General features: G+C 41.2%; 1 protein-coding gene across 7 annotated transcripts in view; it reads right to left on the bottom strand.

Annotated features, from left to right (window-relative positions):
- The window catches only part of DYNC1I1 (dynein cytoplasmic 1 intermediate chain 1), a 193,080-nt gene that overhangs the window by 39,210 nt on the left and 136,776 nt on the right, over positions 1-17,094 (bottom strand). For all 7 annotated transcript variants that reach the window (XM_065051126.1, XM_065051124.1, XM_065051123.1 and 4 more), the window contains 4 exons: positions 13,098-13,244; positions 8,108-8,221; positions 5,189-5,322; positions 2,325-2,469 (listed from right to left, as the gene is read on the bottom strand). In XM_065051126.1, the coding sequence (XP_064907198.1) occupies positions 2,325-2,469; positions 5,189-5,322; positions 8,108-8,221; positions 13,098-13,244 (540 nt within the window). The remainder of the gene's footprint in view (positions 1-2,324; positions 2,470-5,188; positions 5,323-8,107; positions 8,222-13,097; positions 13,245-17,094) is intronic.

Raw genomic sequence — 17,094 nt, 5'->3', positions numbered from 1 at the left:
AGGAATTGAATTTCACGACTAAAGAGGATAATGTGCACAGAATTAAGTAGGCTGCACTGGTGGAAGCAGGAAAGCAATACGGCATCGGATGCTGATAGAGAGATTAAATGTACAAATAAGAAACCAAAGGAATAAAACAATTCTGAGTGAACTCTCATAAGCCAGCAGTAGCACTTAGTTCTTCATATCAATCCACTATTTGTTTCAGAGAAAACATGCTGATGAGTTTACTCAAAGCCCACTGATTGACTGACCCTGACTATGGGAACTGAACAAAGAGACCCCGAAATATGTAACAGCTCCATCCAAGAGAATTATCCAGACAGTACGGAAGGAAACATCTGTAGGAGTCAAATTGGAAGAAAAATGAAACATCACAGCTCAAGAACTTGTCTAACGTCTCAGAGGATGTCTCCACAGGGTGGTGGCTGGTGGTGCAGCAGCCTGGGGCTGCTGCTGCTCAAACCTGCTCCAGAAGTAACCAAGAGATCTAATAAAGCAACACAGCTTCCAGCTCTCAGTGGTGGTGTGGTGTGTCACGTGCATGCCACAGCTCACATCAGCTAGGGCATACAGCTTTCTCAGGAAGCCCCTCTTGCCAGCTGAGCCACAGCTCGATAGATATTAGAAATTTAAATTATTTGGTTCTTTGAAAACTGACTGTATTGAACCGAATCTGGCCTAACCATTTGGGCACTGAATTCTTCCACAAGGGTAACTGCATACTGCTAACTGTAGTGTCTGTGCCCAAAACATGCTGTGTTAGTGTTACTGCTAACTTCTAAAATCCCAGAGTTTAAAATTAAAAAAAAAAAAACAGGTCTTATTATGCCCTAATATAATATAATATAATATAATATAATATAATATGTCATTGAAGCTGCAGATGGTTGAGACTTCTGGACATGTATGTTTGGAATTCAGTACCTGCCTTCATCTTCCCTCCAGTCCCCACAAGTTCATTTCTCCTTATTCAGCTTCAGCTTCAACCCTCCCTTGCCGACACTTACCACTGTCCAGGACTCCCTTATCTCAGACACCAAACGGCCTAGCCAGCCCCAACCAGCTAACACCTGAACTCTCCATAACTTGGTCATCTTGCAGTCTTTTTTAACATTTACCACCTAGGAACCAGCCCAGACCCGTTCTGGGCTGCCCATGACCACTCCCAGGACCACTTCTGCTTCAGTTAAGGCTGGGTCCAGTGATGTGTATGGTTACATGTGAATTAGGTAATTTCTTCACCTTTCTTATAATGAGTTTCCTGGAAGAGATACCTGTTAATTAGCATGCAGATTGGATCAGGCCATTGACAAACGCATTGTGAAGCTACTTTGGAAGCTGATCCAAGTTATTATGTAGGTAACTGTGCTTCTGTTTCCAGCACAAGGCTGTCCCATGAGCCCTTCTGATCACTTTTGTATTTACATTTGCTGTGCATCTGTCTCAGTATCTCCAAGCACTGATGTCTTGGAGAAACACATGCTGAGACACTTCCTGGCTGGGGTCAGCTTCCAGTATGGGAACTCTGCTGGGTGCAGCTAAAGATGGGAACCAAACGGAGGCATAAAAACAAGACAAAAGACTGGCATTTGCAAGGCAGTTCTCTATTCTGGTGTATGACAAAAATGACAGTTTAGATGACTTATATAATTAGGATTTTACCTCTCGTTCTTCTGTTTTACTCAGCCTGTACAATGAAATTACGTTGGTGTGTTTAGTCTGTCTCACAGTTTTCACTAATGCTGTCACTACCCTGTATTCCTACAGTTCTATGGGGTGTTGGGATTTCAAAGCTTCACAAGACTGCATATTCGTTTGTCTTGTTCACAGTACTCTCCCTATAAGATGTCACAGGGACACATCCATAGAGTAGTCAGCAACAGATCCCCAGTGGTCATGAATATAAGTTCCAGCATATGTTTCCTCCCTGCTTCCAGCCATCGGTGTCTAATGTCGTTGGGACAATTCATACTTTTTGCCTCCTATAGCACTGAATTTCATGAGTGATATTGGTTGCATTAAATTGTATGTGTGCTTCCTCTGTTGCTTCAGCAGAAAAAAGTGTTCCTGCCACTGCACCACCGTGGTGCACAGTATTAGCCCTGCAATTTAGCCTGCGCAGGGAGTGTTTGACAGATTGTTTGATGACTTGCAAGACAAAGCATCTCCTTGCCTAGTGAAATCGCTTAGCACTAGGGTTAACACCAAAGTGCAGGCCAGCTGAAGCTTCTTTTAAAGGGCAGGTTATGCTCCAGGGTGAATATGGTTGACACAGTTACACTAAATATATATTTTACTTACAATTTGGTTGGATTTCTCACCTTTGTGGTCCACAGCTTGACTGTCCAGTCAAATGATGATGTGACAAAGAGATGGGAAAAGTCAATTGGACCCACTGCCATGTGACAATTGATTCCTGTGACAGGTCCTTGGTGGCCTTCAAAAATTTCACCGATGCCAGCTTTACTGCAGGAAGAAGAGACATTTGCATTCAAAGAGTGATTTAACATCTGGTGATTTAATGTTTTCATTTACTCTTAGGTTCCTGTTTCCATTTAATCTGTAAATCTCTCTCCCCTCTGTAAAGTCATAGCCTGCAGAGATTTACTGCTGTGGGCACAATTAATGCTCAGGATCCATCACAGGGAGACATTCTCTTACTTCTTAAGACTTGCCGAACTCACTTTTACATACACCATCTACTACTGTAGCTTGAAATAACATTTATGCATAATTATAAGATAATTCTAAATTATACTATAGCTTGTGCCTCTGAGAAAGTCATTATCATAAGGTATAACCATTAAAATAAAAATGCAGATATGTTAATGACTTATCATAAGCAATTATTTTTCTCTTATATATCTAAAATAACTTTCCACAGCAGTCAATCAAGTCACTAGGAAGCAAATTTTCAAAAAAAGTGAAGGAACTGTTCCTGTGATCAGCTATCACACAGTCATTACTTTGAACAAGGGGAGATGTGCATTTCATCAGCCTGAGGCTAGAATAGCTATTAGGAAGGAAAAATACAAGGCTGTGTAAGAGAGAATATCCACAGTTTTCTGTGGATACTCTGTACTCTTGTGTATGTCAGTACTGTCCATAGTGTATATAGAAAGTGGAATCATAAATTACCATCTTAGTTACATTATAGAGAAATTGTAAATGGAAGAAAATGCATTAAAAATATCCACAGCTCTGGCAAGGCTGTGCCAGCGTGAATGCAGTGTATGCAAAGAGATGAGAAGCTGCACTGGAGCAAACGGGTGCCTCACATTGCTGGTGTTGTGTTCCCTCCTCGATGCTGTTGGCAATGACAGCGTGGCCACCCCTGGGCTCCCCTGGCACCCTGGCCGCGTGTGCTGGAGCTGGGGCTGAGCTCTGCAGTGCCGCTGCAGGGCTGGGTACAAAGCACACCTCTGATGCTGCCCCGTCTGTCTGCCCTGCACTTGGTGGGTTCTGGAGTGCTGAGAACACTTGTGTACCTGCTGTGATTCAACACACATTTTTACAGAATAACATAGGGCCCTGCACTGTGCTGGGCTGAAGGGTACAGGAGCCTCTGGAAACAAAATGGGGATGACAGAAAAAAAGCTCTAGGAAAGAAAGTCAGGAGGAGAAAAGGAGTGCGTTGGTTAGTGGTCAGCAGGTTTGCTGAAAAAGTGGGCTAACCAGAAGATCTGACACCTTCATCCTCTTGTGAGGAACAAGCCAAGCATATTTGAAAGATCAGAAGTGAGAAATGCCCATGGGTATGCTTCATTTATGCCAGCAGCCAAAGGCATTCAAACCATCAGCTGCCACACAGCCTGTAAGTGTAATGCCTCAATAAGACACAAGTTTGTAATACTGTCAGCAATCAGGCTAAAATTAAAATATTTTAAAATAAAAATTAAATTGAACAAAATATATTCAAAATGGTATTTATACAACATTAGGAATGTGTAATAAAGGTAAAAATAACAAGAAGCCTTACAATCTTAAACTAGTGTATCAATGTCTGTTTGGTCAAGGGAAATAATAAAATAGAATGAAAGGAAATAAAAATAAAATAAAATAAAATAAAATAAAATAAAATAAAATAAAATAAAATAATGAAATGAAATGAAATAAAATAAAATAAAATAAAATAAAATAAAATAAAATAAAATAAAATAAAATAATGAAATGAAATAAAATAAAATAAAATAAAATAAAATAAAATAAAATAATTCAGATAATTTTTCAAACTATTGAAGTGTGGGGGTGAGCTTTAAATCTATCAGTGAAAAAGTTTGTTCTTTACAGAAGCCACTCAAGCATCCCAGAGGAAGAAACTGCTACCAGAAGCTAACAGTGCACACAATTATCCTGCAGATTTACAGAGTGCAAAGTAAAGAACTTGCAGTATTAAATAGCAGTGGTGGTTGAGCAAGGAAGGGATGTGCTCACCGTGTGTGAGGGAGCACAGGTCATGGGAGTGGGTCAGCCAGAGCTCGTGTGCACGCCTGGCACGCTGAAGCAAATAAACCTAGTGACAGCCCAGACCAAAGCCAAACTCTGTGACATGGCTCCTGTCTGTACAGCAAAACCCTCTCACGCTTCTGGAGAGGGTGGGCACGTCCAGACAGCCCACCAAGCGTGGGACTGGCGGGGCTCGGTCCCCAGCCTGGCCTGGTGCCGCCTGGCCATGCCCTGGGTGTCCCTGCCTTGGAACCTGCCTGCTCCGCTCCTCACACACGTGTGCCCATGGTGGCTCTTCTCTGATGTATGCCCATGGAGACTGAAGATGGAGCTCAGGATGGTAAAAAATAAAGCAGATTGCCATCTCTTCCAAGTGGTTTAGGCCTAATTACCCTGCAACAAAACCATCTCCTAGGGCCTGATTCAACCTGCCCAGACACAGACACCTACATCACAACTAGCTGTCTAGACCTCTGGTGAGAAAGAGGCATTTCTGAGGTGCCAGTCACCCCTTCTTCAAGCAGATGTCTGAAAAAGGCAAGCAAAATGGAACCCTAAGAGCAGTCATTGCTCTCCACAGGTGCCCAAAGTCAGGCGGCTCCTGTCCTGGCTGTGTGAAGCAGAACAGCACAGACACTGTTGATTCAAGAAAAAGAAATGAAACGCACTCCACACACTTGGCTACCTCACGCCAACACAGGTACACAACCTCATTTAAGTACAGAATGCTGAACATCACCTTCCATGACGACAGGCTGTGTAGACTGTTCCCTCTTCACTGCCAACGACAAAGTTATTGACGTCTCCGGTTGGGAAAGCCATTCCGGTAACCGCCACTGGTTTGGACTTATTGTACACCAGCTCCATGCTCTCCTACCAAAACAGGTCTTGGTTATTATTCTTCATTATTATCCTTTTGTTTGGCTGGGATTTTTTTTTTTTTTAATTCATTTCTAAATGTTACGCAGGGTAGCATGAGGGGAAGAAGAAATAATTTGACCCAGCCAGAGGACTTTTTCTACATAGGGCGTTGTGAGAAGATGCAGTGTCACATACTAGGGTGCACTGCTCCTGCCATTCCCTCCACTGTCTGTCACACTTTTGAGAGTGGCTGGAAGGCACTGACTGGTCTTTGTTACATCATCTTAAATCAGGCAGAAATGACAGGTGAGAATTTAAAATCTAATGGTGCAGAAACTAAAGATAATACCTTAATGGTTACACTTTCCAGCCCCAGGCTCTAATGAAACATTCAACACCCTTATATTTACAAACATTTTTGAAACCAATTGTTTGTCAGGAAAGGCATAATATCCTGTGGTCCTGAGGCATTTTTCAGAGCATGCCATTTGTCCCTTTGCAGAACAAAATTAAAAGCTGGGGTCCTGTCACTACCACCATTTTAAGCACTGATTTTCAGACATTTTCAGAGGTAACCATAAACACTCCCTCTAGATTCCACCATCAAGCTGCAAACCAGTAAACATATTTTCATTCTTTATTTGGTAGCTGTATTTCAAAGTAAGTCAGCCTGCCAATTTTTGCTATTGCAAGTACAACCAGCATGAACAGTTTGTGGCTGTAGCAAGATGCATATGCTTTGAGCAGATTTTGCACAACTCTTAACTTCTTGGTTGTGCAGCCTAAATGCTGTAATCCAAGAACCCACAAAATGGCTGAATGATTTAGCAATTTTCATTTTTACCTATTTAAGTGGGTATGTTTTCTGTGTTTAAAATGTCTAAGCTGCTAGTCTTTTAGAGCCAAAGTCTGTAACATTTTTCTCAGAAGAGATTTTTCCTGTAGCTAAAGAAAGTGGGCATCCCTGTGAGAGGAGAGGGCTGCAAATTCATAGAGAAATATTTCTGCTTGATTTACACTTTTATTTGAAATATATTTGGTTCTATTAAAAAGGCAAACCAAGACCTGGAAAATGCATTGGCAGAGCACCTGTGGACCATATTATTTCTGTGAAAATCTTCTGGGGTGAGATCATCATTTAGTGTCTCTTTGGAGCCATGGCCAGATCCTGTGGTGGATGTTCTCCTCCCAGCGCCTACACCATGGCTGTACACGAGTGCTCTGGTTCTGTCTTTGGAAAGTTTCAGACTGACACATATCAGCAACACTCTACTCCTCCCAATTTAAAGCTATGGCATATAGCTTGACGTCAAGTCCTGTGTCTTTCTTTTCTAGATCACCATGAGCCACACGCCAAACTTCAGTGTAATGTGGGGTGTGTTCCCATCCTTCTTGAAAGCCGGTTTTGGAGTGGGGAAGTTCCATCTGAGTGCTGAGATGTTCACAAATCTCTGCTTCAGAATTTAGTATTTCAGTAACTGAATACATAAGGGTGGGATTTATCTTCTTGATGTTTAAGTGAGAAATTGGGGAAGGAATTCAGATGCCTAAACATAGATGTAATTTTATATGCCTCCACTTTTATTACGGAAGAGTGTTGGTTTCTTGTAGTCCCAGTAGGCAACTACCAGATCCATACTGTTACCTCAGATGAGCATGAGCAACATGATCTAACTTTGAAGTTGGCCTCACTCTGAGTGGAGGATTAGATGGGATGACTTCCAGAAGCCACTTCCAGCCTAAGATTTGACAGTTCTGTACCCCAGGGTATCCGAAATGTTATTTCATGCTGGGATGGGATGAGTCCTCCTCCAGAAGTGCCCAGTCTCTCTCTACATTAACTGTAAAGGGAACTGAAATGACTGGCCTAGACTCGACACAGACCTAACTTTTAGATAGCTAAGGTTAGGATAGAGTCGTCCCACCTCTTGTGTCAACACTGAAAAGTAAATAATTCAATAGTACTTGCACATTAATACATGATTAATGGAATCATTAAGAGGAGTTTCTACACAGCCTTTTGAAACAAGATCAGATCGCATGATGTTTAGCAAAAATGATACCAAAGTATTTTTTTCCAAGAAATTATGTATAAAAAATCAGTGATGTTTCAAAATAGAAAATGTACTACTCCAGAAGACAACACTTAAAAGATCCACAGATCTATTTCAGCATCAGATTCTTTGTTTAGTTTCTGTTATCATAATCACTAGTGGTTTGGACAATTTTCCTGGATTTCCTTTCATTTCTGATACAAAGAAGAGGAGCTGGGGCAGGGGGGTGGAGGGGGTGGGGGCAAAGACAATAGTAGCAAACATTTCAGAGGGGGAAATCAGCTCTAAAACTTTTAATTTGCATTGCTTGTTCCTTTGGCTACTGAAGGCAGGCAGCAAAGTAAGCTTTCTGACTGTGTGCCTTGGAAACCCATAGTGCCTAGGGTGCATTGCAATCTAGTCCGTATTTGTTAAACAATGCTGTAGAGTAAGTACAATATATACCACAGGCGACTTCTGTAATTACCGTACTTTAAAATGGATTATTTCATTTTCACTTGAAACTGACCTATGTATTAACGTATTACAATAATTACATGATTTGTGGTAAAGGAAATGGGTTTTGGCTCTTAGCAGAGACTGCTGGAAGCAAGCTGTACTCTTTCAAGTGCATCCATTGGTTTTAGTTTGTACAGGACGTGAGGTTTTGGCTCTTAGGAACAATGTTCCATTAAGCAGGTATCCTGCTCTACCAAAGTTGCTTCCCCCCCCCCCACACCCTGTATAGGTGAAAACAAACCCACCTGTGGAGTTGAGAGCATGTCCAGGCTCCAGGAGCACATTTTGCCATCCGTAGAGACGGTAATGAGATTGTGCGCATTCTGTGTTCCAACTACATTCACACAATACACCGGATGCTGAAAACACATTAACACTGGAAATCAGAGAACCATTCTCATATCTTCACAAACAAATTTCTAACGTCTCATATACTATTTTAAAGAATGATTAAGTAGTCACATTATGCCTGGAAAATACAGGACTCGGCTTTTGCCAGACATAAATTGTTTTTTTTTTATCTAATTTAAATTTTAAGAGGTACATTATGAAGGTGAAAATGTTTTCAAAGTTTCATTTTCCTCATAATACAACAGCCCAGTTGAGTAATGCTGTGAAAACACTGTATTATGTGGATGAGATTTCACCCAGAGGGACATGTAGCATTCTACTGATGGCTTTTGACACTGAAAATAACAGGCAGAAAGAGACAAATTGTCCAAATGGAACCAAAATGAAAACTTTATTCAAGAAAACAGCTGCACAAAACTTGAACTTTTCCAGAATTGGCTTGCATACTACATATTTGCAAATGTACTCCAGTAGAAAAACACGAAAAAGTCCATCAGCGTTCTCCAGCACTGGCCAATATACCTTTTTAGATCTGTCATTATATATGTGGAGTGACAAAATTTAGGGTGTTACACCTGGTTCACCATAGTATAATCATTCCATGGAGGCTGAATTCCACTTGGTATGCAATTCTGAAACTTGGCTTGTTCCTTTTCCAAGGAACCTGGTAACATTTTGAGCCTGATATCTCATGGTGACATATAAGGGATGGTTCGCATTCAGCAATCTCCAGAGTGAAAAATCAGTCAGAGCAAACAGTGAGATTTCATTTTTTTTGACCAGTACAAGTGATAACTGCTGAATTAAGGGTAAGACATATTACTAAGTCAAGCAAAGAAAAATTATATTTCTCTGCCTCTTTTTCCAATGAATAGAAGACCTGTGTCTCCAGAAAGAGGAAAATACTTTCAAGTAATGCTTTCCTTATTTAAAGAAAATTAGGACCAACTTACAGGAGATCCACACAGAGCTTCTAAGCCAGCTCCATGTAGGGTTAGAAACCTGGTATTTGCTCCTGCCAAAAGGAACGGCAGAACTACCACTTATTTTAGACTAAGATCCAGCTGCAGGGCACCTACCCAGCCAGTAGGGAAAGGCAGAAATCTCCAGGGCACTGGCTAGTTCTCAGGTCTGATACTGGGGTGGTAAGTGCCCCCTCCTTAAGTGCAGAAAGGGCAGCATCTGAACACACAGTGTGTGATTACGTGCACACCGAAGTTGGACTCAGCTATTGCTGCTGAAATGGCACCTTGTGCTCAGAGGCCACCTGCACACACCAGTAAGTCACAAGGCCCAATCTGATGCTGATTTTTCTCTTTCTCTCCAGATTGCCAGGCACCTACTTTCCCACAGATCATCAAGTGGGCCCCAGTCTGTCCCTCACATGTCTCACACTATTACCCTTGTACGATGGACATTCTTGCTGCTTAGCGGTGAGCTAATGACCACAGTGCTAAATATGATTAGCACACACTGATGTGTGAAACAAGCACAGTCCTATTTTTTAATGGGTGTTTGACTAGTAGTCCAAATGGATGGGGACAGCAGGGGTGGGAGGAAGCCAAAGCAAGTGGTGGAGTATCTAGAGTATTTAGCGGGGAGGGAGAGACTGAGCCATGTCATTCCAGCAGCACCTCAATGTGCCAGGTCTGGCTTTAATCAGGGTTACCAGCCATCAATTTCATGCACAATAAAACTCAGGGCAGAAATGAAAAGACTTAAAGAACATGCATGAAAAAGACAACCAACTGTATGTAACAGAAAGTCTAAACAGGCCCCTTCTTTTCAAAGGGTCGCTGCCAGCTTGCTTTTATTTATTTTGGAAATGAAATCATCATGCAAAAGGGTTTTGTCTTAATTAAAATTTCCTGTTGTCCCAAGTGCAGATGTGTGGTGGGTGTGAAAGGAAATTAGTGAGTAAGCTGCGGGTAGAATTCTCTTTCCTGGTGAATCCAGGCAGCAATCAGTGAGACTAAACTTCAGGAAGGTTTAAGTCAGTGATAACAACCCACTCTAGCTGTTTCAAATAAACAAAGTGAGAGAAATAAAACAGAAAATTCCTTTTTTCACATATGGCTTAAGTTCAAATTTTAAAATGAGTATTCAACTCATGTATCCAACAGTATACAAAGTAACATTGCCACAGTTGTCTTAATTTATTTTTTTTCTTTGCATCTAGGATCCAAGCCAGCCTTTAGCAACCAAGACTTCATTTACAGTTTATGTAAGTGATTTGTGCTGGTTTGACTGCAAATGAGTGAATTTTCTTCATGCAGTTAGAAATGTTTCTTTTTCATAGCTAGCTTGGTCATTATTTGGACTTACACCCCAGCATAGAGTTAATGTTTTTAATTGCTCTGGTCTGAGAGCCAGGGACATTCTGAGTGCTCTGGCCACAGGTGTGAGGCATCGAGGAAGGGGGCCATGGATGGGGCAGAGCTTGACTGACATCCAGACTGATCAATAAGAGCGTTCCATCCATTAGCGTTATGCTCCAGATTTAAGGAGAGTCGGGTTTTTCTTCTCACTCTCTATCTCTCTCGCTTCTTTGCCTTCTTTGCTCATTTTGTCAGAGCCAGGGGAGTTCTGCTTGGGACATTTAGTTTGACCTTTTGCCATTTTGCAGAGGCCTCTGGGCCTTTCTGCCTTTTTTCTCTCTTCAGGATCAGCTGTTCAGGACCAGGTGCTGCTGCCTGGGACTGGCTGCTCAGAGTTGGCAGAGTTTGTGAGCAATTGCTTTGAGTATCTTTTATATTCTGTTTCTATTTTATATATATATTTACTAGTAGTGTATTTGTATTTTGTTATTTTGTTAAACTGTGTTTATCTCAATTCAAGTTTCTCCCTTCCCTTTTGATTCTCTCCCCTATCGGAGGGGTGGCGAGGGGGGTGAGTGAGTGGCTATCATGGTTGTATTGCTGGCTCAGGCTGAACCATGACATGATTCCTACATATGAACATAAAGTGCTGTTTTACAGTAGAATATGATCACCCCTTAAATCATCATGCTTCCTCATGTTAGACTGTGTAAACACGTATTTATACCAATTCATGACAGCACATAAAGTGCCCATCCACAACTGAAAGACATTTATTTATATGTCAAAAGCAAAACATCACATATTGTTCTATTGCAATAATAAAACCAGTTTAATATATAATTCCAGGAGGTACAATTTTGTCTTAAACGTTTTTTGAGTGTAAACAAATTACTTCCCATTAATCTTTCCTTTTCCACTAGATTTTGAGTCCCAGTTGTTCAATTTTCAGTGATAGTCAGCTTGCCACTTGTTTTCTGGTCTGCTACATCTCTAAATTGCACTTCCAGGAGAGACTGTTTCTTTTCAAGCAGATTAAACAACATTACTGGTGAAAAAAATGAGCAAAAACATTAGGGAAATGAAAAACGATGTTGAAGTTGCAACCCATGGCTCAGATCATTAGATTATTACATCATGATAGTGGAAATTTAGGGAACAATATTTGTACTGCCTGGCCCACTGAGTATGTCTGTGCACACCTGTCATTTTTTAATATAAGAGACTTGCCATCATAATACTGGCCTCATGCTGAATCTTTTGCATTAATTCATGCGGGAGGGCTTCTAGACATTGTCTTTTAACTCCAGGGATTATGTTGTCACACTCAGCTAAAAGCTGAACCTTGATCTGCAAATTTCAAAGTTAAGAATCGCAGAATTATAAAAGCTGAAGGTGCAAAAGACCTATCACTTCATCTGATCCTTCGATCTGCTAGAACAAGATTATTATCTTGTCTCTCAGAGTGCTTTGTGTAGTTCAGTTTCCTATGTTTCAGGAAATTTACATTTTTCTGCAGTCTCATATCATACTATTACATTTCTCACCTCCTTTCAGCTGTATTTTCTGCTTCCCACTCAGGAATGGTCCCAAGCCCACTCCCAAGATGAGATAATGTTCACCATCCACAGAGTATGCCTTATAGCTCCTATGAAGAAGCTGCACGAGCCCAAACTCTGGAAGAGAAGAGCTCAAGAATGCACAACATCTTAGTGCAGGATGGACTAAGTGCCATAGCAGAGTGAAGACACTTTAGCAGGCAGTCCAGGCTTGCCTCTTCCTTCAGCACAGTATGAGTGCTTTACAATGTAAGAGAGTCTTCTACCACAGACATCATCTTCATATCACAGAGGAACTCTTCCTTCTCAGGCACTGTGCTGCTGCTCTGCCTGTGTATCTCTCAGACATGACCAGAGCTCTATGCCACCATCACTATATCTGCAGGTCCATGTGTGTGTTGACGAAATGCTCTTCCACATCATTCTGTTGACACAAACTCCCCCTCACTGTGGAAGCTCTGCCCTGTGGCCCTGTCTGGAGTAGGAGACCATGAGAAGCATTTGGGTGTTACTCTACAGGGAAACAGAAGCAAACTGCCTCATGCTGTTCAAGGGCACCACTGTCCACTTACAGGACTCCATTGAGACCACCATAGGTGCCTAATCTGGTTCAAAAGAGAAGCTTGTGTACAACAAGTCAACAATAAATGATTGAAATTGCCTGCCATGCTGGACTGGCAGACACACAGTCCCTATAGTGACCTGGCTCTCTTTACAGGCTATGGAGAGCAAGAGTCATAGCGCCACTGTGCTGGGACAAAGGTGTCTTACTTAAGTGTTGTAACTGATCCTGTTGTCTTCCTTGGAAAGGAGAATGATCTCCTGACCTGACCATATCAAGTGTGATGGTTAAGCACTTACAGGAGGTGGTTGTACATCTCTCTCATCTATTTCTTTAACTTCAAGGGCCACACTTATGTTTTCATCTGTGTAGACACAACGAGACAGCTCCACTTCCCTGCTGACCATTTCCTCTAAGGAAAGGATGAGGTGATTTTTATCCTTACCGTGTGAGCAGCAGCAGATAAAGGAGTCCTCTGAACTGGGGTGCGCCTGTGACTGCGATTATCCCACAAGACAATTTGGCCAGAGTATGTTCCACCAACAACCAGGTTTGGGTGAAAGCGGGCAAAACAGACAGACATCACGGAGGACTGGAGTAAAACAGGTAGAGAAGAAAAGAGGGGTTACATGGTCAGTCATATTCAGTTCTCTCCTTAAGGAAGTATATTGTAATTAGCATTTTGTATTTTAGAAATCGCTGTATGAGCTCTATTCATATTCCTTGCACATCAGTAATTCTGCTAAAGTAAATAGGACACATGCAAAGAGCTAATTTTGACCCTAAACCATGTACAACCATTGGTTGTAGGGAAAATATGGACCATAGGATGAGTCTTAGCATAATGCTAAAAACCTGAGATGATAACCTCTTCATGACAGTGATGGGAAAGTGATTAATTTCCAAAAGTGAGAACTTCAAGTAATAAGATGCCAGCCCAGCAGAGGTTGGCATCCTGTCCCATGATTTCCCCTCTAGCTTTTCTTTTTGAGCTGAGTTTGTGAGAGACACTTCAAAGTTCACCTCAAGGTGTGCTGCCTTCACAGCATCAATGACTGATTATTCTGCTACAAAGAGGTCCTCTTCTAGTAGCAGAGGGAATCATACTTTCCCTAACACTGTTTGAGCAGAAATGAATTTTTCCTCATTTGAATGACAGCCGAGTTACCTTTTTATATTTTCTTTAGCTAGGGATGCAGAGGAGCCAGACTGGTGCAGCAGTTACCCTGGCTATCTGGTAGAGTGCCCCACAAGCCAATATGGAGATAGGTATCTATCCCAACTACTGCCTTCCAATGTCTTTAACATAACATACAACATCTTAAGTCCTCAAGAGAACAGCCCCAGAACCTTCATGTGTCAACAATTTATTCCTTCTAGTCCTCCATCCTTTCTAAGGAATTATTTGCCATTTTTATATAATTGGTCCTGGATGTTATGTCTTTGTTTTACGCAAATTGGAAAGCAAAAGTTACAGCATTCATACAATTTCCTGAGAATTCACATACTAATAAAGACAGTTTGCAAACAGAAGCAAATGTCATTTTTTCATTGACAGTTTTAGTGATGCTTACAAGCCATAGAGAAAGACTTGAACTGCTGTGGCAATTAAAATCAGAAAGTTAAATTCACTGTTATCGGTCACATTCTTAAAAATGCATTTTCTGTTTCCAAACAGTTTTAGTAACAAATCTTTGTTATAGTTTAGTGACTGGGTGTTTTGAAGTGGTGATGTTCCTCTGTGCGAACCCATTTTACTCAATGAAAAAAGGTTGACTAAATTACCATATTTCAGTTGCATAAAAAGCATTACAGATATTTAAATAAACTTTGTTGAACTGGGAACACAGAAACTGCCAAACTGAACTAGACCCAGTCTCTGGCAGGGGTGGATGGAGTTGGGCAGATGTGTTGTCTTCTTTCCTTACTGCTCCTCATCCTGATTTCCAGTGGCTAGAGACAGGTTTGAACTCTTATACCAGAGATTTTAAACCTGTTCTGATAGAAATAGAATTAATTATGCTAACTTTTGATGTCTCTAACTAGGTTGATAAAAATAAAGCAAAATGTGAAGTTTAAATAGTTTTTACTGAATTAATGTGTCTATCTGATATCTATAGCTAAATTAATTAGTAGACATACCTATAGCATAAGAAGTACATTTTTTTTTTACCTAATAAGATTGCCAAGACAATGAAATAATCTGCCACTACCTTTTTTTCACCATTCTCTCTGGATTCTTGTGGCTGTCCACTTGACATCTTTGATCTCTTCCCTTCTTGACTAAAGCTTTTGCCTACATATCTCTGATGTTATATGGTGTAGTATCTAGTGACAAGATAATTAGTATACATAATTGCCTATTTTAGTTCATATCTATCTAAGCGCTGGAGTGTAGTAATTATACCATGGTCAGTCATAGCAACAAAACGTAGCTTCCAAACACCATTTCCAAAGGACCTATTAGTTTTACAGATCAGAAAACCCACCTCTGAGTAACAAAATTTCAGTATTGCTAAGAGGGGCTTAGAACTCAGCTACAATGCAGCTGCCATCCGGTTTCCACAGATCCCCCATACATTATAATTAAAACGACCCTACAGCACATGTTCTACATTTTATCTCTTTGTTTAATGGCTTCGTGAGTTGTTTTAATCAACCCCTCTCATTCCTTATAACTAAGCTGACAGATATTCTTACATGAAGTGAAATAGTCAGATGATTTTAAAATAGTACAGCTCCACCGCTGTGTGCATCCCGCAGCAGCTACAAGGCTCCACATGTATTTTAAGAAACCCCAATTCAAACAGTCATTCCACAACAAAGTTCTCAGTTCGTCCGAAACAAACTTGTGAGACTCTGAAGCAGGATGAAGAATTCTGCCAAGTGGACAGTGTATTTTTAAATGTTGTGTTTTTCATGGTTAGCATGTTTTTGAATTTAGAATCCCAGAATACAGTTGAATGGTCAGGATATAAACTGCTGAAGTGTGTTTTTCATAAAGTTCAAAAATAACCTACAGACATGACACGGACTTAAGCCCTCTGTGCTGCTTCTAGTTTTACGTATCGCTCCAGAGTAACTCGCATTCTTCAACTGATGAAACATATACATCCTTTTATTTATGCTGATACTATTTTTCTACCAAGGAATAAACTTATGTCAAATATTAGAATTTAACAATTTAAGGATTCCACTCCATAGCACTTAATAAAGTGATTATTTTCTTAAAGTTAATGGCAGTACTCAGATGAGTAAGGGCTGTAAGATCCAGCCCATTCATTTAACAACTTTGAAAGCATTCATTTCTCAGCCTTAATGGGAGAGAGCAGCAGACAGGTCTCTAGTCTGTCTGAACATCTCTGTGCTCAAGGAGAGCAGCAGAAACCATTCCCTGTAAACTTCTTCTGCCTCTGGGCTGCCTCTTGTTTGTCGATTCAAGCAGTCTTGCTCCTCTAAAACAGAGTTTTGCCACTGACTTCAAAGGAGGAGGAACCAGTGCATGGTCAGGTTTTAAAATAACAGCATATCCCTCTTTGCACTTCTAACCACACCTTTCCAGGGAAATCTCACGGCACTTTCCAATAATTACTGTAAAGCTTCCCAGTTTTTCAGTTACCCATATTTTATACACTGTAGGTGCTTAGTTACCCATTGCAGGAGACAGAGGCAGCTGGTTTCATAGTATATGGCAACAGTGCGTAAAGAAATGCAAAAGGGATCATGTCAGAGGGCAATTCCACAAGGAGTTTAGTGTACACAGTATAAAAGTGGCATTTAGGATATAAGGTTCCCAGAATTATCTTTCTGTGGGTGCCACAGAGCATCTGTATCTGCAAGCTGTTGCGACCCGCAAGAGACAAGAACACCCCCATGTTTGGTCGCCTTCATTTCTCTGAATTGCTCTGTGCAGTGACTCATTTAATCATTTACCTTAGCTTAATGCTCTGCTGTTTTCTCCCTCTATGTAGATACAGTCTACATAGCTTTCTCCATCTCTCCTTAGCTTTCTCAGCAACCCTACTAAAGAATTTCTGGTACTTCTGGCTTTGTGATCTTCCACCCAGGTTTTCTACTCCTTTATCTTTGTGATGGCTTTCTGGTGGGTGTCACCACGCTAGTGCTGCTGCCTCTCCCCCTGTGTGTCCTCTGCCTCTCCATGAAGGTGAGCAGCTCACGAATTGCTGGATGAGGGAGCCCAAATTAGCTCCAGGTGGGAGCACAGCCCAGGCAAAAGGGAGAGCCAGGCCTAGGCTGATAAACCTGAGATTTCTGTCTGGCAAATGGGGATCCCACCCCCTGAGTGCTAAAGCTTCTGCTCCCAGCTGTAACACCAAGAACCACGTTGAAAAAGTAATTAAGAAACAAAGCATGAAATGTTTGTTCTCTTGTCAAGGCAAAGAGAGGGCTGGCCTCAGAAACATGTCCAGCCCTTGGAGGGG

The sequence above is a fragment of the Columba livia genome, chromosome 2 (assembly GCF_036013475.1).
Source record: "Columba livia isolate bColLiv1 breed racing homer chromosome 2, bColLiv1.pat.W.v2, whole genome shotgun sequence".
Classification (NCBI taxonomy): domain Eukaryota; kingdom Metazoa; phylum Chordata; class Aves; order Columbiformes; family Columbidae; genus Columba; species Columba livia.
This window is presented reverse-complemented; position numbering and strand designations above follow the sequence as displayed.